Source organism: Epinephelus fuscoguttatus, linkage group LG15, assembly GCF_011397635.1.
Source record: "Epinephelus fuscoguttatus linkage group LG15, E.fuscoguttatus.final_Chr_v1".
NCBI lineage: Eukaryota > Metazoa > Chordata > Actinopteri > Perciformes > Serranidae > Epinephelus > Epinephelus fuscoguttatus.
The window spans coordinates 1,699,534-1,722,685 of record NC_064766.1 but is presented as its reverse complement, the minus strand read 5'-3'; the positions used below and the strand labels follow the sequence as shown (position 1 = coordinate 1,722,685).

At 43.7% G+C, this 23,152-nt stretch overlaps 1 protein-coding gene across 4 annotated transcripts in view; it reads left to right on the top strand.

The window, feature by feature from the left end:
* The window catches only part of LOC125902789 (cadherin-12-like), a 286,220-nt gene that overhangs the window by 46,734 nt on the left and 216,334 nt on the right, over positions 1 to 23,152 (top strand). The window contains exon 1 of one of the 4 annotated variants that reach the window (XM_049599390.1): positions 16,769 to 17,403. The exons of the other annotated variants lie outside the window; for them this stretch is intronic. Coding sequence (XP_049455347.1) covers positions 17,272 to 17,403 — 132 coding nt within the window. The 5' untranslated portion in view covers positions 16,769 to 17,271. Of the gene's footprint in view, positions 1 to 16,768; positions 17,404 to 23,152 lie in introns of those variants that run through there. 4 annotated transcript variants of the gene reach the window in all.

The following is a 23,152-nucleotide window of genomic DNA, read 5'->3' as shown; positions in this document are numbered from 1 at the left end:
GATGCAGTAATAGAACATGAGAGAGAGAGAGAGAGAGAGAGAAGGAGAGAAGATGACCGGTGTATTATAGGAGGGTCCTCTGGCAGACTAGGCCTAAGTCAGCCTAACTAGGGGCTGGTACAGGGCAAGCCTGAGCCAGCCCTAACTATAAGCTTTATCAAAGAGGAAAGTCTTAAGTCTAGTCTTAAATGTGGAGACAGTGTCTGCCTCCCGGACCGTAACAGGAAGATGATTCCACAGGAGAGGAGCCTGATAGCTGAAGGCTCTGGCTCCTGATCTACTTTTGGAGACTTTAGGGACCACCTTGGACTTTAGGCCAATTAAGTGTTCCAGTCTCAGAAGTAGAATTTGATGGTTAATTGTGTCAAACGCTGCACTAAGATCTAATAAAACAAGTACAGAGACAAGTCCTTTGTCTGAAGCAATGAGAAGGTCATTTGTAATTTTGACTAGTGCTGTCTCAGTGCTATGATGCACTCTAAATCCTGACTGAAATTCCTCAAATAAATTATTATCATGGAGAAAATCACACAGCTGGTCTGCGACTACTTTCTCAAGGATCTTTGACATAAAGGGAAGATTAGATATTGGTCTATAGTTGGCTAACACCTCTGGATCCAGGGTGGGCTTTTTTAGGAGAGGTTTAATTACAGCTACCTTAAAAGACTGTGGTACATAGCCTGTTAATACGATATATTGATCATATCTAATATATGAGTGTTAACTAAAGGAAAGACCTCCTTAAGTAGCCTAGTTGGGATGGGGTCTAAGAGACACGTTGATGATTTAGATGAAGAAATCACTGCGGTCAATTCTTGAAGAGAAATTGGGGAGAAGCAATCTAAATATATATTAGGTTTTACTGCTGTGTTTGAGGTTAGATAGGTACTATCTGAGGACAGGAGGTCATGAATTTTGCCTCTAATAGTGATAATATTGTCATTAAAAAAGCTCATAAAATCATGACTGCTAAGGGCTAAAGGAATACAAGGCTCAATAGAGCTTTGACTCTCAGTCAGCCTGGCTACAGTGCTGAAAAGAAACCTGGGGTTATTTTTGTTTTCTTCTATTAATGCTGGGTAATAGTTTGCTCTGGCATTGCGGAGGCCCCTCTTATAAGTTTTGAGACTGTCTGTCCAGATTAAATGAGATTCGTCGAGTTTGGTTAATCGCCAATTCCTTTCAAATTTTCGCGATATTTGTTTTAACTTACGGGTTTGTGAGTTATACCAAGGAGCGAACTTTCTTTGCTTTTTTTAACTTCTTTTTAAGAGGAGCTACAGAGTCAAGTGTTGTTCGCAGTGAGCCTACGGCGCTATCGACAAAATGATCAAAGTCGGTACGGGAAACCTCTGTTACTGAGGGACTTGGTATTGAATTTAACGACGGAGTAATCTTTTCCTTAAATTTTGCGACAGCACTATCTGATAAACATCTAGTATAGTAACTGTTGCTGAGTGGCGTGTAATTGAGTAAAAAGAAATCAAAAGTAATCAGATAATGATCCGATAGCAAGGGATTCTGTGGAAAGACTTTTAGGTTATCAATTTCAATTCCATACGTGAGAACTAGATCGAGGGTATGGTTAAAACAATGAGTGGGTTCATGTACACCCTGACTGAAGCCAATGGAGTCTAATAATGAGATAAACACGGTAGCCAGGGAGTCATTATCAACGTCAACATGAATGTTAAAATCGCCTACAATAATAACTTTATCTGATTTAAGAACTAAACTGGATAAAAACTCTGAGAATTCAGATACAAATTCAGAATACGGGCCAGGAGCACGGTATACTATAACAAATAAAAGTGGCTGCGAGGTTTTCCAGGTCGGATGTAAAAGACTAAGAACGAGGCTTTCAAATGAATTAAAATCTAGTTTAGGTTTAGGGCTGATTAACAGACTAGAGTTAAAAATGGCTGCAACTCCCCCTCCTCAGCCGCTGCCTCGAGGAATGTGGGTATTATTATGACTGGGAGGAGTGGATTCATTTAGACTAACATATTCATCTGGACACAGCCAGGTTTTAGTGAGACTGAGTAAATCAATATGATTATCTGATATTAATTCGTTTACTAACACTGCTTTAGACGATAGAGACCTGATATTTAACAGTCCACATTTAATTCTCCTGTTTTGTCTTTCTGTCACAGAAGAGGTTTTAATTTTTATGAGGTTGTTATGCACAACTCCTCTTTGTTTAATTTTAGATTTAAATAATTTAGGTGGTTGGGGGACAGACACCGTTTGTATAAAACTATGAAAACTATGGCTGGGTAACTGAACTAGAAGCTCAGAGAGGCGTATAGGACTGCGACTCTGAGTGCTGGTCTCAACTCTGGGTTGTCAGGGATTTAAATTACTAATAAAGTTTGCCAGGTTCCTAGAAATGAGAGCAGCTCCATCCAAAGTGGGATGAATGCCGTCTCTCCTAATAAGACCAGGTTTTCCCCAGAAAGTTTGCCAATTATTAACGAAACCCACATCGTTTGCTAGACACCACCTGGACAGCCAGCGATTAAATGATGACATGCGGCTAAACATGTCATTACTGGTCAGATTTGGGAGGGGTCCAGAGAAAACTACGGAGTCCGACATCGTTTTGGCATATTCACACACCGAGGCAATATTAATTTTAGTGACCTCCGATTGGTGTTACCGGGTGTCATTGACGCTGACATGAAAAACAATCTTACTGAATCTACGTTTAGCTTTAGCCAGCAGTTTTAAATTAGATTCAATGTCGCCCGCTCTGGCCCCAGGGATACATTTGACTATGGCCGCTGGTGTTGCTAACTTCACGTTCCTCAGAATAGAGCTGCCAATAACCAGACTTTTATCCTCAGCGGGTGTGTCGCTGAGTGGGGAAAAGCGGTTGGAAACGTGAACAGGCTGGTGGTGAGCTGCGGGCTTCGGCTTGGAGCTGTGCTTCTGGCGAACCGTAACCCAACCTCCCGGCTGAACGGGAGTTACCGGAGGACAGATAGCAGAGGCTAAGGCTATGCTATGTGGCTCCACACCAGCTACAGGGGGCTGGCTAACTACCGCAGCTACTGAATGGTTTTCCATGGTGCGGAGCCGCGCTTCTAATTCACTAAGCCTCGCCTCCAATGCAGCAAATAAGCGACACTTATTACAATTACCACTGTCACTAAAGGAGGCAGAGGCATAACTGAACATTTGGCACACCGAGCAAGAAAGAGCAGAGGGAGAAGCCATCGCTAGCTGTAAAGCTAATGTAGCTACCAAGGCTAGTAATGTGCAAACAACAGCTCAGAGCTTAGCAAGAAAGTCGTAGAAAGGAGGAGAGCTATAAGTGCTTAAACAGAACCAGTGTGGGTTAAGACTGGAAGTAGACGTTAAAGCAACTGAAGTGAGAAAACAGGCTACTAGAATTCACCAGAGCAGTACAGAGACGCTGTCACAGAAACACCGGAAATGACACAACTCGCTTACCGCAATACGTCAGCACGTCCACGAGCACGTCCCAGGTGCTAATTAATATGCTAATTATGACTAAGTTCATACAAATATCTAATAGGATGAAATTATGACAATTTATATCCAAAAGGTCAAAGGTCAGCTTTACTGTGACATCATAATGTTCTGCAAAACACTCTGGCCATAACTCAACATCATAGCTTAGGAATAGAAGGGGAGACATTTGGTCAGATGTTGAATTGGTGACACTCATCTTGGGTATCCACTTTGAAACTGTGCTGACTGTATAGGTCTTTGCTCATTAACAGGCGGACCACAGTCCGAGTCCGGACCCAGATGCCATCCTATACAGACCTGGACCTTGTTCCAGGCTCACCAATGAGCATCTGCACATGTGTATGAGATTGGCCCTGACACCATTCCAGCCCAGATTTAAAATCCTGGCAGGACAAGCTCAAGCTCAGTTCTCTCACTGAACAACAAACAAGTGGGGAGAGTGGGAAAAGGGGGAAATAAAGACAAACTGTAAAACTGTTCAATTGTTATTTATTATTGTTACTATTATTATAAAATTGGTTGAGACTGTTAAGTCAAGATGTGAAACAGTTTTCAAGCTGTTGCTACACTTTATTTTACTTTTTCTAAAATTAAGCACTTTATTTTAAGATGCACAATTCTTCAAAAACTATTTCATTTATTTTCTCCATTTTATTTTTAGATGCATATCTGTATAGTTCAGTGTTAAGTGGCAATTAATATTGTCGAAATGTTTCTGAATCGTACTTTCCTTTTTTTGATTTGATAGTCAGATGTTGATTACTTGCAGATGTTTATACTTACTATTAGGCTACTTCAGTACAGACTAAAAAACTTTGCATAAGTTAAAATCCTGCTAAAATTATGTTTTAAGTGTGTAAACAATCTCTGTGTTTATATAAACTTTATATAAAGTTTTTTTAGTCTGCAGTGACTGTTGCGATTTTACACTCTGATTTCATCACACTGTTAATTGGCTCCCATTATTTTAAATGTAGCATTTTCTGGTATAAGATAACCAGAGTGTTGTTTACATCCCACGCCATTAACAGTTTTTTGTCTCGCAGTCGCAGACACTTTCGGTACCGAGTCATCCCATTTGATATGACGCAGCCTACTTCATTCATGGTTCTGATGCTGTCACTCATAATAAACACCCCTGCCTCTTTCACAGGAACACGCTCATGGCTGAATGGGAAAAGGCAGAGTTGCCTGAACTAGTTGATAACCGGCTTTGTAATACCGCTTATCCAGACAACCAATGTTAGGGTTTGTCAGACCAGGTAACCAAAAGATATCCTGGGTCAGTTGAACTGGCTTCATAGTACAGAACTCTGCACAGACAACTAAGGATAACATATCAAAATCTGCTGGACTCCCCTGTGTCAAACATGAATCCAACTTATTGAAGAAGAGGAAGGCAACTGTTTTCTGTTCTCTCACAGGCCGCACTTATTTTGTAGCGAAAACTTCTTAGTCAACAGAAACCATGGATATGTTACATTGTATGTTTCATACATATGTTGTAGTGCAGGTTAAATGTATTTTATCTGAATTTCTTATCAAGAGAAGGAGAGGATGGCGTATTATGTGACATCTAGCCAAAACAGCTGCCAAGTTGCATACAGTAGCAGACCACGGTTCAAAACCAACAAAATGGGCCATGGGCCAGCCATGTTTGTAGAGATAAAAGCAAGATAAGATGGTGTTAAGAAAAAGAATGGAAAAATGGTGGTACCAGCCTCACTCTGATGATTTGGGAGCTGTCCATGATGCTGAAACTTGGAAGTGGATCCTCAAATAGAAAGGTCTGTACAACAAATACAACCAACTAACACAACTCAACACATATCCTAGGTACAGGTTGAGGTGGAATCTCCCTGGATTTCTCGCTTCACTGGTCATTTGTGACATCTGTGAGGTTTCTGAGTAAAACATCAATGTGTTTATTAAAGTTTATTTCCACTTTGTTTTTATCTGATAAGCCTGAATCTGCAATCAATGTGTAGCATAACGGCGTGATCGTGGATCCATTTGGATGATGTAATGGATTAGATGGCTGGATGAGACTTTTTTAGAACCACAACATTGTGGATAAAATCTGGACCACTCTAAACCTCCCAGTCTTATATCATGATGTAATGCAGCTGTTTTGGAAGATAAGCATTTGTTGTTTCCTATGTCATCTCTTATTAATTCACCATAAATGTGCCAGTGAGTAATGTTTACCCCCAGCAGCTTTGTGTCATCCGAGAACCGTCACCTTATCGTGGTGGAGGAGTTTGAGTGCCCTAATGACCCTAGGAGCTATGCTGTCGGGGGCATTTTGCCCTAGGGTTTCCCATGGCAGATTGGTTCTGGGCGAAGGGTCAGACGAAGAATGGTTCAAAAGACCCTTCGTGATGGACAAAAGCAAGGAAATGTGTACCTGGCCCGGAGGGTTACCGGGGCCCCGCCTTGGAGCCAGGCCTGGGGTTGGAGCCCGTGGGCGAGCGCCTGGTGGCCGGGCCTTTGCCCATGGGGTCCGGCCGGGCCCAGCCCGAACCGGCTACATGGGCTCATCCCCCTGCAGGCCCACCACCCGCAGAGGGATCCAGAAGAGATTGGTGCTATGTGAATTGGGCAGCAGACCCAGGCGGGGGCCTTGGCGGTCCGATCCTCGGCTACAGAAGTTGGCTCATGGGACATGGAATGTCACCTCTCTGGCGGGGAAGAAGCCGGAACTTGTGGAAGAGGTTGAGCGCTACCGGCTAGATATAGTCGGCCTCACCTCAACACATAGTTCCGGCTCTGGAACCCAAGTCCATGAGAGGGGTTGGACTCTCTCCTTCGCTGGAGTTGCTCCGGGTGAGAGGTGGAGGGCCGGGGTGGGCTTTCTGATAGCCCCCAGACTCTCTGCCTGTACGTTGGGGTTTACCCCGGTAGATGAAAAGGTTGCTTCCCTGCGCCTTTGGGTCGGGGAATGGGTCCTGACTGTTGTTTGCGCTTATGCGCTTAACAACAGTTCAGAGTACCCGCCCTTTTTGGAGTCCCTGGGACAGGTGCTGGACAGTGCCCCGACCGGGGACTCCATTTTTCTGCTGGGGGACTTCAACGCTCACGTGGGCAATGACAATGGGACCTGGAGGGGCGTGATTGGGAGGAATGGCCTGCCCGATCTGAACCCGAGTAGTGTTCAGTTATTGGACTTCTGTGCGGATCGCAGTTTGGCCATAACTAACACCATGTTCAAACATAAGAATGTCCATCGGTGCATGTGGCACCAGGACAGCCTAGGTCGCAGGTCAATGATTGACTTTGTAGTCGTATCATTTGACCTGCGGCCACATGTTCTCGACACTCGGGTGAAGAGAGGAGCAGAGCTGTCAACTGATCACCACCTGGTGGTGAGTTGGATCAGATGGTGGGGGAGGACACTGCGCAGACCTGGCAGGCCCAAATGAACAGTGAGGGTCTGCTGGGAACACCTAGCGGAAGAACCTGTCCAGATGATCTTCAACTCCCACCTCCGGGAGAGCTTCGACTGAGTCCCGAAGGCAGAGGGGACATTGAGTCCGAATGGGCCTTGTTCCGCTCTGCCATTGTTGAGGCGGCAGTTGCGAGCTGTGACCGCAAGGCCGCTGGTGCCAGTCGCGGGGGGGGGGGGGGGGGGGCGGCAACTTGCTCACACTGTTTACAGTGGGGGCGGGGAGCTGCTGACGTCAACTCGGGACATTGTCGGGCGGTGGAAGGAATACTTTGAGGAGCTCCTCAATCCCACCAACACGTATTCCAGTGAGGAAACAGAGACGGGGGTCTTGGGGGCAGGTCGTCCAATTTCTGGGGCAGAAGTCGCTGAGGTAGTGAAACAACTCCGAGGCGGCGGAGCCCCAGGGGTGGATGCCCTGGATATCTCAAGGCTCTGGATGTTGTAGGGCTGTCCTGGCTGACATACCTCTGCAACATTGCGTGGACATCGGGGGCAGTGCCTCTCGAGTTGCAGACCGGGGTGGTGGTTCCCATTTTCAAGAAGGGGGACCAGAGGGTGTGTTCCAACTACAGGGGGATCACAGTCCTCAGCCTACCTGGTAAAGTCTACTCCAGGGTGATGGAGAAGAGGGTCTGGTTGATAGTTGAACCTCAGATTGAGGAGGAGCAATGTGGTTTTTGTCCCAGACGTGGGACCGTGGACCAGCTCTCGCCGGGGTGCTGAAGGGGCATGGGAGTTCGCCCAACCAGTCCACATGTGTTTTGTGGATTTGGAGAAGGTTTCCGACTGTGTCCCCCGGGGCATCCTGTGGGGGGTGCTTTGGGAGTATGGGGTTGGTGGCCCCTTGCTAAGGGCCATCCAGTCCCAGGTCCAGTCTCAGGTGGAGGAGTTCAAGTATCTTGGGATCTTGTTCACGAGTGAGGGTAGGATGGAGCGGGAGATTGACATGTGGATTGGGGCGGCGTCAACAGTGATGCAGGCGCTTAACCGGTCCGTTGTGGTGAAAAGGGAGCTTAGCCAAAAAGCAAAGCTCTCGATTTACTGGTCGATCTAAGTTCCAACCCTCACCTATGGTCACGAGCTCTGGGTAGTGACTGAAAGAACGAGATTGCGAGTACAAGCGGTCGAAATGAGTTTCCTCCGCAGGGTGGCTGGGCTCAGCCTTAGGGATAGGGTGAGGAGCTCGGACATCCGGGAGGGACTCAGAGTAGAGCCGCTGCTCCTCCACATCGAGAGGAGCCAGTTGAGGTGGTTCGGGCATCTGGTAAGGATGCCTTCCGGATGCCTCCCTTGGGAGGTGTTTCGGGCATGTCCAACCGGGAGGAGACCTCGGGGCCGCCCCAGGACACGCTGGAGGGACTACATCACCCGGCTGGCCTGGGAACACCTCGGGGTTCCCGCGGAAGAGCTGACGGAAGTGGCTGGGGAGAGGACTGTCTGAGCTTCTTTGCTGAGGCTGCTGCCCCCGCAACCCAGACCCGGATAAGCGGAGGACGATGAGTACGAGTATGAGTATGAGTACGAGTACGAGTACGAGCTTTGTGTCATTGAACATTAGGTAGGTGACTCATAATTATATCATTATTACAAATCAGTAATGAAGTCATACTCTGCAAATGCTTATCTCCATGTTGTTTTATTATGTGGCTATGACCAAAAGTTGTACCATTACGCTCTAAAAAATGCAACATTCTTGCACTTTTTGGGTTGAATCTCCATGGTTTAATGCACTAATTGTTTGCATCAACTGGCTTCACATGGCCTTACCCCAAAATTCATCTAAAGATTTCAGAACTTTTCAGGTGAGCTAGCACAGTGAGCTTGGATCACTATCTACACTTAAATAATGACATGTAATGTGTCATCTTTAAGCCCAATTCAGACTAGTCTCACCACCAGACAATCAGAGATCTCCGCCTTCTGATAGTCTGGGGACACTCCTTTCTAAAGTGTGTTTAACACACTGGCGAAAACGGCCGGCAACAAAGCAACGCCTCTTGCATTTTTGAAAAGGACACACCTTCTCGGAAATGTGCGCTCCCCCTTTTTCGTCCGCAAGGAAACAAACACACAGAGAGCTTGAAAATGGATGCCAAGAGATTAAACTCCGTTTTATCAAACGTGTGCTCATCCGTGAAGAAAGTATTTTTTCCAGCGGATGTCTTAGTTACAACATGATTGAGCTAACTGGAGTAGTTTCATGTCGTATCCGACAACAGGAGGCTTTTAACAGATGACGTCCAGATGTTAGCTTTGCTGCTAGTGTTAGCTGTCCCTATCAATTGATGCTTTCTAGACATCGTGATTTCCCAAAACTGAATAAATACCACACATAGCAACACAAAACTGCTTTGCTAGCTCAATTATGTTGTATCTAAGATATCCGCTGGAAAAGATATTTTTTTCACGGACCGTTTAATGAGTTATTACCTACTACAGACACCGCTAACGGCTAACAGGGCTAACAGCTAACGGTTAGCCCAGCTAAACGTGCACACAGAAATAGTAATGTTTGTTCAATCATTATGTTTATAGACTTTACAAACATTGGATTAGTCTAAACGGTGATACAGTGATGTGAAAAATGTGATATGTAGGCTATATATATAGCTAAAAGCTCTGCTGGTTTTCTACCCGGACTATAGAGGCAATCGCCTTGTTCTTTACAAGGTGATTGCCTCTATAGTCCAGCCGGACGGATGAGTCATGGCCTTGTAAAAGATTATGTTTGTTATTTTTAGGCCTGAAGGCCGGGCGAAGGCCCCCTCCGAATGAAATCGTCCGTAGGACCCTATTGTAATCGCGCTGTTTATTATTAGGGCCCGAGCAGGTCACAGACCTGCGAGGTCCCTATTGTTTTTCTCCTGATCATTAGGGCCCGAGCAGGTCACAGACCTGTGAGGTCCCTATTGTTTTTCAAATGATTTTTTTTTTTTTTTTTTTTTTTGTTGCAAATGATCGCATTTTTCACTGCCTGAACATACCCCAAAACTAACCAAACTTGGAATATAAGTCACACCTGGCAAAAAAATTTGTAATCTATTGTCCTCCTGAATTTCCACCACTAGGTGGCGCTATAATTAAGGAAAGTGCGTTTTGGCTCATAACTCCCATATACTTTGTCGCACATTCAAAAACCTTATATCCAGGCTTTCAGCAAATTGTGCTGAATCTAGTGATATGGCCACGCCCATTTCTGCGTGCCTTTTTTTTTTTTTGCAAATTCGCAAAATGTCGCAAACCTACTTTTTCGAACTCCTCCCAGGCAATTTCACCGATTGGCATCAAACTTTGCACACAGCATCTGTGGACCCTCCTGACAAAAAGCTATTAAAAGAATTTCGATAGTCCAAACAATAGTCAAGTTATTAAATAGCAACTTCCTGCAGATTTCGTTGTAAACAGGAAGTGCTGCATATCTCCACATTGGTGTATCCCAATGACATGAAACTCAGGTTAGCACTTTCCCATGAGCGTCTGAGCCCATGAGGGCTCTGTGCAAAATTTCGGGTGATGACCACAAGGTGGCGCTTTTTAAATTGAAGTATTTTATATCTCAACATTGGTTGGGCGGATTAACACGAAACTTGGTATAGTTATTGTCAATGCCCTCCTGAGGATATCTGAGGACTTACCAATCCGCCTCTGGTGGCCATCTTATTTAATATTTGGCACTGTGCCAACACCATAACACTCATGGAAATAAAATTGATAGGGTAGACTGGCCCCTGTAACTCACACATCAAAAATGACCAGCAGGTGGCGCTATTTTCAATTCAAAAGTATTTTTGGCTAATAACTCCCACATAATATGTCGCACATTGTTAAACCTTCTATTTACGTGTTCTCTGAATTCAGCTGAATTGTGTGGTGTAAGCCATGCCCACTTTCACAATAACTTTCCATTTGCTAAATCGCGACAAATGAAAAACGTACTTTTTCAAACTCCTCTTAGGCGATTTGACCGATTTGCACCAAACTTTGCATGTGGCATCTGTCAACCCTCCTGACAAAAAGTTATCAAAAGAATTTTGATCGTCCAAAAAACGGCCAAAATATAAAACAACAAATTTCTGCACATTGTTTTCAAAACAGACAGTCTTTCGTATCTTGACTAAATACAGTCGGATTACCACAACACTTTTGCTAATTGTGTTCCATGGCCCGATGAGGGTTTGTGCAAAATTCGGTGCAAATTGGCCAATAGGTGGTGTTCTGGTGGCAGTCTAATTAGTGTGAATGGAAGTAAATTGGAAAATCTTCAAATCCCCTTCAAAACTCATCAACTTTCAACCTCTTCTTGTCCCCCATACTTTGAGCTAGAGACACCATGTCAACTTTTAAAGAGTCAGAAGACCTTGAACTATTGGGCATGTATTCAGCTTCTACCTGAGTCTCACTGATGTGAAGTGGATTGCGCTGGTCTCTCCTCTTCCTCGGGTTGATAATCATCTCCTTAGTCTTCTCTGCATTTAAGGAGAAATTATTTGTGTGGCACAAGGACACCAGCTGAGCCACCTCCTCCCTGTAGTCTGTCTCCACCCCACCAGTGATCAGTCCGATGACTGTTGTGTCATCCGCAGACTTGACGATGGTGGTGTTGCACTGGGTGGAGGCACAATCATAGGTGAAGAGGATGTAAAGAAGAGAACTCAGCAAACAGCCATGGGGGGTCCCTGTGCTCACCGTCCTTGTGCCTGGTACCAACTCTGACTGTCTGGGGTCTGTCTGTGAGGAAATCCAGAACCCAGCTGCAGAGGGAAGGTGTCAGTCCAGATGTCTCATTTACATGTCCGAATGTTATATACTCAGATTCAATCTTTAAGTCATTTACCATCACAGTAACAGCGTGATATACATTAGTACCTGTAAACACTCATAAAAATATTGTAAAAATACATATGTGGGTTGGGTGCCTACTTGTATACCGGATATGTAAGTAAGACATAATGTTTATTTTTTTATTTATTACAGCTGACAAGACATCTAGGTGCACGGCCCCCGACGGCAGCATGCCCCGACGTGCGTGGACTGCGAGGGCCCGTTCATTGCTGCTTGCAGCTTTAATTAGGGCCCGAGCGACGACGAAGTCGTCCGCGGAGGACCCTATTGAAATTGCGCTGTTTATTATTATTAGGGCCCAAGCAGGTCACAGACCTGCAAGGTCCCTATTGTTTTTATCCTGATTAAGGCCTGAGCGACGACGAAGTCGTCCGAGGACCCTTTTGAAATCGCGCTGTTTATGATTATTAGGGCCCAAGTGATGACGAAGTCGTCCACGTAGGACCCTATTGCAATCGCGCTGTTTATTATTAGGGCCCGAGCGACGACGAAGTTGTGCGAGAGGACCCTATTGTAATCGCACTGTTTATTATTAGGGCCTGAGCACCTAGCAGTGCGAGGACCCTATTGAAATGCAAGGATTTTTAGGGCCCGAACACCTAGCGGTGCGAGGACCCTATTGAAATGCAAGGATTTTTTATTATTATTAGGGCCCGAGCACCTAGCGGTGCGAGAACCCTATTGAAATGCAAGAATTTTTTATTATCAGGGCCCGAGCACCTAGTGGTGTGAGGACCCTATTGAAATGCGAGGATTTTTTATTAGGGGGCCAAGCCCGCGGGGCCTGGGAACCGCGAATGCAAGCATACGCGGTTCCCAGGACCAGCGGTGCTGGGAACCGTATTGTTTTTGTTCAGGTTTTTATTATTATTAGGGGGCCAAGCCCGCGGGGCCTGGGAACCGCGAATGCAAGCATACGCGGTTCCCAGGACCAGCAGTGCTGGGAACCCTATTGTTTTTGTTCAGGTTTTTATTATTATTATTATAGTTATTCTCTATTTTTATTTTTCCATTGGTAAAAGTGATGCTGCAGGCTAAACCGTGCAAGGGAGGGTGGTGCCATTTGGAGGGTTGGTCCAGACCCCTGCACGTACCTCAGACGCAAAAAATGACATAGATCCGTCAGCAGGGGGCGCTATAACCAAGGTCAACGCGTTTTGGGCTATAACTCCCACACTGTATGTCACACATTCAACAGCCTCATATCCCCAGATTCCCTGAATAGTGCTGAATCACCTGGGCTGGGCCACGCCCATTTCCGCCTATAATTTTTTTTCACAAAATCATGAAAACTGGAAAACCTGCTTTTTTAAACTCCTCCTTGGGATTTTGTCCGATCGGCGTGAAACTTGGCACAGACAGTCGTCAGCTGGACCTGATCTAAAGTTATCAAAAAAATTTTGTTCGGTACAAATATGCACAAATTATTAACAAATACATTTCGCTAGCTACCTATAAAAATGCGAACTGTTGCATATCTCAGTCAAAATAAATGCTAACAACACTAAATCTGAGATCCTTGCTTGGCATGTGACTCTGAGGGTATGAGCCAAATTTGACTAATGTTGGCCACTAGGGGGCGCTGCAAATATGGGAAAATTATATCTCTCAAATGACAGCACCGATTTGTATGACATTTGGTGAGTATGATGCTGGGTCACTCCTGAGGCCATAACTTGAAGTTTATCACGACTGGTCAAAGTGGCCGTGGCTTATTACAAGATCAACAACAAACATTTATTTTTATACTGAGGGCTTTGAAATTCACGGGGTATATATAGAATAGCACACAGACCACCCATACCAAAAATTGTGTGTCTACTCCACTAGGTGGCGCTATAACGGAGGCAAACGCGTTTTGGCCTGTAACTTCCACATTTTAAAACACATCTTCATAAACTTTATATCCACGTGTTCCCTAAATAGAGTTGCATCTTCTGACATAGGCTACGCCCACTCCCACTGCATATGTCTCTTAGTAAGTCACTACACATCAAAAACCTAATTTTTCAAACTCTTTAAGCTCCATCTGCACGAAACTTTACACATACAATCTCCAGACTGGTCTGATCAAAAGTTATCAAAAGAATTTTGCTACTCCAAAAAATTTGGTACTTATAAATAAACATTTTTTTTCTGCTAGCTAAAAAACACATACCGTTGCATATTTTTGTCAAAGTAAAAGCTATCAATATCAAACTCAATTCACTTGTTTCAGACGTCAACCAGAGGCTCTGGGCCAAATTTGCCACAAATTAACCAGTAGGGGGTGCTATAAACAGAGAAACATCAAGTGACATGAGAGTTGATCAGATTCGCATGAAATTTGGTGAGCGTGATGCAGAGTCGCTCCTGAGACCAGCCATAAAGCTTAGTGATGTTTGGTCGGGCCGACTTCCAAGGGCTCCGCGACACCCGGGGGCCGAGTTGCGCAGGGAGGCTTGCCTTTTTGGGAGGCTTAACATACCTGAAAACTCATGAAACTTTGCACACATCTCAGAACTGGTAAAAAATTTGATATTTTAAGGGTCTTGTGCGTGGATTCCAAAAAATGGCTCAGTAGCGCCCCCTACAAAAGTTTGAGGAAACAGCCCCTGAAGCCAGTTTAACCTATGTGTATGAAACTCGGCAGGCTCATGTAACACTCCAGGACCTACAAAAAAGCCTCTCGGAGGCATCCTCTAAACCCAACAGGAAGTCGGCCATTTTGAATTTACTGTGCAATTTTGATGCATTTTTGGCCATTTCCAGGGGTCATAAATGAACGAACTAGTCCTAGAGATTTCATTCGATCGACTTCAAACCATGGTCTGTTCCATCACAAGACCTTGAAGATGAAAAGTTATCAAAAGCTTGAGTTTTTGTCAATGCGTGTGACCGTGGGATGGCGTCAAAGTTAGGGGTCTCGCCACTAAACAGGAAGTAGTTTATAACTCCAGCATACATGGTCCAATCTTGCCCAAACTTCACAGAATTGATGACAGTCCCGCCCTGCACACATCTACATGTCAATAATTAGACATAAACATCGCGCCCCCTACTGGCAACAGGAAATGTCATGGTTTAGACTTTAATGTACATCTCCTACAGACTTGACCAGATCCACTTCAAACTTGGTGAAAAAAGTCATAAGACATTGATGATGCTTTATTGTGGAAACTGTGAGTTTTCGTCGAAGGACATGGCCATGGCCTGGTGGCAAACTTTGATGTTTCACCGTGATGATAAACGTTGCTGTAACTTGACTCCACGTGGGAATATCTTGCCAAAACTTCACACATATGATGACAGTCCAGCCCTGAACACATACAGAGGAATTTTGAATCACCGCCATAGCGCCACCTTCTGGCAGCAGAAAGCTACTTTATACATTCTTTGATGTCCCGCTTCTAGCAGGTTAGTCAGACCCACCTCAAACTTGCTGGTCTAAGTTCTTAGACCTTGATGATGCTTAAAAATGAAGCTTTTTAGTTTTCATCAAACGCTGTCACCGTGGCGCCGCCTTGTTCGCCATCAAACACGATGTTGTTTTGAAGGGACAAGGGATGCTTGAAAACTCACCAAACGTGGCATACACATCACGGGTCACAAGTCCTGTTGTCTGATGTGATTTTTGTGCTTTGATGCACCAAGATGGCTCAGCAGCACCCCCTAGAATATTTCAATTAAGCAGCCCCCAAAGCTGGTTTGACCTGCATGTATGAAACTTGGTAGGCAGCTGTAACACTCTATTACGTACAAAAAAGTCTCTTGGAGCCATGCTCCAAACCCAACAGGAAGTCCACCATTTTGAATTTACTTGTGCCACTTTTGTGCGTTTTTGCCCATTTCCAGGGCTTGCCAGACACTTATCTTTGGATTCACCTGAAATTTCAGTGCTGTGGTCTATATTTGATGTACACAAACATGACATATTATTAGTGTCTACGTGTGCTGCAGAGGGTTTAATTTTGATATCTCGCCATGAAACAGGAAATTGCTATAAATTTGGAGTAAATGTTCCGTTGTCCGCCAAACTTGACATGATTCATATTCATCCCACCCTGAACACATTTATATGACAATATTCCGTGATAGTCATAGCGCCACCTAGTGGTGAAAGGAAGTACTTCTAACCAGAAACTTATCTTTGGATTAACCTGAAATTTCAGTGCTGTGGTGTGTATTTGATGTACACAAACATGACATATCATTAGTGTCAATATGCTGCAGAGGGTTTAATTTTGAGGTCTCGCCATGAAACAGGAAATTGCTATATTGTTGCCGTAAATGTTCTGATCTCCATCAAACTTCAGATGATTCATATTAGTTCTGCCCTGAAAACATTTATATGACCATATTTCCTGATACTCATAGTGTTAGCTAGTGGTGACAGGAAGTAGGTCTCAAACACTTATCTTTCGATTTATCTGAAAGTTAAATGCTGTGGTGTATATTTGATGTACAAAAACATGATGTATAATTACTGCACTCTCCAACTCCCTCTAGTGGAAAGAGGAAGTGATACAAAATGTGAAATATGTCATTCCAGCACTGTATCAAGGATATGCAAAGTCACTCCTGCATGCGATGTCTAACTTTGACAGAAATGAATTGACAAGTCAAAAGATGTCCTGCCAGCCCCCCTGAGTTGCGTGAAGGTGCGAGGGCCCGTTCATCGCTTTTTGCAGCTTTAATTATTATTTATTATTATTATTCTTACAAGAATATAATCCCCAATTTGGCCCTTTTCCCAAATTAAAAAATGCATCGACCTGTAGCACAACAATAAACGTTAGGATTATGAATTAAGTGGATTTAAAACCGCTGGTTTTTGTATTGGAAAGCAGTGAGATTGTAAAATGTTCCTCAGTGCATGGACAGTGTGGTCACAAGTTGATCTAGCTAGTTCCCAATGTGAAGACATAGCTGGCTGTATGTTATCGGATTTTTAATGGATCTGTCAGTGAAATGGTGTTGTCATAGTGGTGAACCATGTTAATTGTGTGCTTTTAATTTATTTTCCCATAATGAAGCGGGTTTGAATCCCGTGAAAATATTCTTTTTTACGTTTCACAGGGCTGAACAGTTCTTTAATATGGCACATGTTTATTTAGGCAGGCACCAGAGACGAAACTGTGTAGGCCTATTTAGAAAATTTATTCGAGATAGGAGTTAGATTTACAGGAAAAGCAACTTGGCCTCTTCCTGTTTTCAACATTCCGTCATAACAAGTGTGATTCAAACCGCGACTGAGTGTCGGTCCGTGACTGGGTTCCTCCAACAAGAGTCCAAAGACGGATCAGGTCGGCTATATTTTGATATTTTTATGAAAAACTGAATAAAGAGGCCTTCGCGAGGACAGCTACGTGTTCTCTTCCTGGTTGAAAACAGCTGTTGTCACTACGACAACCACAGTCGCATTCGGCTGAAGGTTGCCAGTTAACAGGGTCGCGAGTAAATCCGAAACACCGGACATCGATCTCAACACGCCTGTGGAAATGGTCTGGAAAATGTTTGTTTACGAGGACTACACTGAAAGGATGGAGCGCAGAAGCTCAGGAATGGTTCAAACGCTTTTCTTGAAAGATACTGTCTTATCATCTGTCGGCATCACAAAACGAGCAGACGTGGTAAGTGATCGTTGTGTAATTGTGCTCAGCATCTCTCTGCTGTAATGTTGACGTTAACGGGCCCCATCAGCAGCCGGCCTCTTAAAAAAAATTTAATAAATAAACGCCGGTCTCTTTTATGAACTGGTGGTGTTTATGTGACGTTTTTGGCATTTATATAGAGCGCTAGACCCGGATTACACACATCCACAGACACAAAGAAGCACATCCACACACACGTCAACACGTCATCTCAGCTGATTGTAAACTGATAAGATGGTGACAAGACGCAACTTCAGTGTTAATTTAAAGCTAGAAGTTTTGAAATATTCCGAGGAAATATCGGGGAAATACGCCGCGAGGCATATGACGCCTGGTTGGCAGAGGACGGTGTTTCGGATTTACTCGTGACCTTGTTAACTGGCGACCTTCAGCCGAATGCGTCTGTGGTTGTTGTAGTGACAACAGCTGTTTTCAGCGAGGAAGAGAACACGTAACTGTCCTCGCGAAGGCCTCTTTATTCAGTTTTTCATAACAATATCAAAACATAGCCGACCTGATCCGTCTTTGGACTCTTGTTGGAGGAACCCAGTCACGGACCGTCACTCAGTTGCGGTTTGAATCACACTTGTTATGACGGAATGTTGAAAACAGGAAGAGGCCAAGTTGCTTTTCCTGTAAATCTAACTCCTATCTCGAATAAATTTTCTAAATAGGCCTACACAGTTTCGTCTCTGGTGCCTGCCTAAATAAACGTGCCATATTGAAGAACCGTTCAGCCCTGTGAAACGTAAAAAAGAATATTTTCACGGGATTCAAACCCGCTTCATTACGGGAAAATAAATTAAAAGCACACAATTAACATGGTTCACCACTATGACAACACCATTTCACTGACAGATCCATTAAAAATCCGATAACATACAGCCAGCTATGTCTTCACATTGGGAACTAGCTAGATCAACTTGTGACCACACTGTCCATGCACTGAGGAACATTTTACAATCTCACTGCTTTCCAATACAAAAACCAGCGGTTTTAAATCCACTTAATTCATAATCCTAACGTTTATTGTTGTGCTACAGGTCGATAAAGCCAATATTCTTATACTCACGTGGAAATACTTTATTTTAAATTAAGCAATAAAGGTCAATCAAATCATCAGTGCTTTGATTGACCTATTTGTTGATTGCCTTCTCCTCTCTCACTGTGCTCATATCTCCTAAACCTTGGGTCATAAATAATTTTAATGTACAATATGTGTAAATATGTTTCATAAAACAGAAATACATTGGAAAATGATAGGAACGTAAACATCTTGTGACAAGTCACTATAAACAGTTTACACCATGACCTCAGTTCATTATCTTCACATTGATAATTTCCTTCATATCACCGCAGTGGGGTGCCACGGTGGTGTGGTGGTTAGCACTGTCGCCTCACAGCAAGAGGATTCCTGTTTCGATCCCGGGTGTGGGAGCCCTTCTGTGCGGAGTTTGCATGTTCTCCCCGTGTCAGCGTGGGTTCTCTCCATGTCCAAAGACATGCACATTGGGGACTAGGTTAATTGATAACTCTAAATTGTCCATAGGTGTGAATGGTTGTTTGTCTCTATGTGTCAGCCCTGCGATAGTCTGGCGGCCTGTCCAGGGCGTACGGCCTGTCCCGATGTCAGCTGGGATAGGCTCCAGCCCCCCCGCGACCCTCAAGAGGATGAAGCGGTTAGAAGATGAATGAATGAATCACCGCAGTGTTGTTGTGTTGCTGCAGTCACTTTGTAGAAGCCTCGTATTTGTGTGTCTCCCGGCAGCATCTGTGCGCAGCTCTCGTGGTCTTTTGGGGTGGTGATATATTACCTCATAGCCTGACCTTTGCAATGGCACTCCAATCTGTCGCTGAAGAGCATGACTGCTAAACAAAAGCCCAGTTTCCACGAGTAGTACGGTACAGTTCAGCTCAGTTCAGTATGCTTTTTTCAGTTTCCACTATAAAAGGTTGTGGATGGTACCAATAGAAACCTTCCATACCATCTCCCTTTTTGGTACCCCTTCTGCTGGGGTACCTAGCACATAGATCTGGTACTACACGGTGGGGCTTCGAACACTGCATTCCATTGATTGGTCAATAACAGACGGTCACTCTTGCTCAGGCTAAGCTGTGGCTGGTTTTGAGGCAGAAACCACTGTTTGTACCTTACAGAGTTTAGTACATGAGTAAACTGTAACTACAAAATCTAAGGATGTTTTGCTGGCTCTTGCAGTAGCTGGAGTCTGAGAAAAAAATAACAATTAACTGGGCCGACTCCCGGCAACTTTTAAGATGGAACATTAAGTTGTAATATTACTCAATGCATGAGCTGAGGATGTGAATCATTCAACACACATTATATTTAACTGTGACAACTTTGACCGCTCCATTACTTTTTAAATGGCATACACTTTTAGTAATGATTGAATCTTCAAGCGTTTATGTATCAATTTCTGCCGGGTAATGTGAACTGCAAATATCCCAATCATCATTTGGAGAAAAAAGAAAAGGGTTGCGGAACTCTGTTCCTGTGGGCTACAGCAACACTAAACCCCTGAGCTTGCCTGAGAAGGACTACATGCACAAACCCGCTATTTTTAAATATCCCATGGAGAAACTCTCACTGCAGCCTGTTCTATTTTCTTCTTAAGGGTAGTGTATGTGGTGGAAACGCTAGGGTCTAGGTACCATGTCTGAGGGGTTCCTTTTTGTACTAAAGGTACTATGTCGAGGGTGTTTGGTGGAATTGAGGCTAAAAGGACAATTCCAGAACATTTTATGAGGTTATCAGCATTCATCAGAAACAAGCATGACTCCTACTCTTAAAGCCGAGGTTGCAATATTTTGATTCAAAACAAACGACAGCAACATTTATCACGAGCAACATATACTTTACACAACATTTAAATGTTGTGGAAATGATATTCATCCTACTTTATTATACTCAACCAGGGATCATGAAAGAATAGAATGGAAAGGGATCAAAACCAGACCAGCTAATAGGTTTAGAAAAGAAAAGACTTATTTTCATTAAAATTACACATTCCTTCAGAATATCAGGCCTTCTTCTCTGAAATCATTTTACAGAGTCCTCCAAATCAGTGGTATCACCTCTAATTCTGACTGACTCAATGAAGAATTGATGCCAAATATAGCAGAGGGATGAAATATTGACATAAAGTGATGTAAGTTGGTGAAAGATTGATGCTAGTTTGAGAGATGAGATGAGCATCAGGGCTGCTGTCTGTGCTAATGTGTGTAGCTGATAATAATTTGTTGGTTATAATTTATTAATGTAGTGCCACGTGATGCATTCGATTCAGGGACAAAAACTGGAAGTAATGGAGATTGTGACTGCACAGGTTGATAGACGATACAACATCCCTGTAGTTTGGGTGTGTAGGTTTGTATTCATTTTAAAGACTTTTTTTTTGGCAGGCAGCAAAAGTAGGAGAAGGGTTAAGTGTACAAGTGTGGTGCCAGTTAAATGGCAATAAATGATTCGCTCAAAAGCTCAAGATTTCATGAGTCTAACCAACTGTTAGATGAAGCTGTATGAGAGCCTGGTGGTGTGGGAGCAAATGCTGTATTCCTTGCACCAAGATATCAGGGCTCTGACCTCCTCTCTGTATCATCACTGTCAATGATTAGTACAATGATGTTCACTGATCAGTCCGATGACAGGCATTGATCAGGCTGATGATGGTCAGTGACCAGGGTGATGATGGTCAGTGATCAGTCAATCAATCAATCAATCAATCAATTTTATTTATAAAGCCCAATATCACAAATCGCAGTTTGCCTCAGAGGGCTTTACAGCATATGACATCCCTCTGTCCTTTGCACCTTCACAGCGGATAAGGAAAAACTCGCCAAAAAAAACCTTTAATAGGGGAAGAAAAATGGTAGAAACTTCAGGAAGAGCAACTGAGGGGGGGACTCCTCTTCCGGGATGGACAGACGTGCAATAGATGTTGTACAGAACAGATAAACATAATAAATTTACAGTGCTCCATATGACAAAATGATACATAAAAAGAGACAGAGACAGAGAGAGATGCAGGACAGACAGTAATGACAGTAGCTTACAACAACATTAATTTAAGTAGTAATATTATAATAATAATAATAATTAATAATAATTATCAAATAATTGTTGTACAATATGTTGTAAGTATATATTAATATAGATAGTATATGTATGTGACAATAATAATCATATGTGTATAATAACAGTAGAAGTATGACTAATGACAACAGGATCAGTAGGAGGCATCAGGCAGGACCATGGCAGCAGCACAACCATGTCACACAATCCAGGCACAGCTGCGATATGAGGTAACCTGCCAGACAGTGCAGCACGAAGGCTCCGGAGAAGAAGCCGAGTTAGTGACATGCAGTAGAGCCGAGTTAGCGAGATGCGGTAACAGGGCATGAATGTTAGCAAAGGAGAGAGAGAGAAGGAGAGAAAGTGCTCGGTGTATTATAGGAGGTCCCCTGGCAGACTAGACCTATGTCAGCCTAACTAGGGGCTGGTCCAAAACAAGCCTGAGCCAGCCCTAAACATGAGCTTTATCAAAGAGGAAAGTCTTCAGTCTAGTCTTAAATGTGGAGATGGTGTCTGCCTCCCGGACCGAAACAGGAAGATGATTCCACAGAAGAGGTGCTTGATAGCTGAAAGCTCTGGCTCCTGATCTACTTTTGGAGACTTTAAGAACCAACGAATAATCCTGCATCGGAGCGCAGTGTTCTGGTGGGATAACAGGGTACTATGAGCTCTCTAAGATATGACGGAACCTGACCATCTAGAGCTTTGTAAGTTAGGAGAAGGATTTTAAATTAAATTCTGGATTTTACAGGAAGCCAGTGCAGAGAAGCTAAAACAGGAGAAATGTGATCTTGTTTCTTCATTCCTGTCAGCACACATGCCGCTGCATTCTGGATTAGCTGGGGAGTTTTTAAAGACTTATTAGAGCTACCTGGTAATAAGGAATCACAGTTATCCAGCCTAGAGGTAGCAAAAGCGTGGGCCAATTTTTCTGCATCTTTTTGGGACAGGATCAGTGTTGGGCAGTAACACTAATGCCGTTAGTTTTGGCAGTAACTAATACTCTAACGCGTTAGTTTTTAAATTCAGTAACTCAGTTACCGTTACCAAACGGTGCGTTACTGTGTTATTTTTGGCCAGATTTTAAAACGGCGCACAGCATGCAGTATTCCTTCACAAACTGAAGTTCCCTTTCACTAAAACATTTTAGCCCTAAACAATAAAAGATAGTCAAGTCAGATAGAGGTATATGAACAATATGAACAGAGCATCTTAATGAAACACGTCTCTCACCATTTCTGAAGTCACTGTCGACCCGCTGGCCTCACCACAGTGCTGTAATGTGACATTAAGCAGAAGCGCTTCTGTAGATTTTTAGTCCCAGTAACGTTATATCCAGTGACATCCATTGTTATCCAGAGGAAGCTTTTGTTGTGGACAGACAATGTCTGCAGTGGGCGACAGACTCGACATCATCATGTAGCTCTTCAAATGTTCTCTTTAGCTCATTTTCCATATTTGTATCAAAGTACCGTAGTTGTAAAATGTTTAGCTGCCTGACAGCGAGTGACTCCACTGTAGAAGATGGTTGCATATTTCCTATACCGTTCAATTGTTTTGTCAAGTTGTAGTCTAACAGTCCCTTGGTTAAACTCCATCCACTGTTGCTTAGGCGATGTAGCTATGAGCCAATAC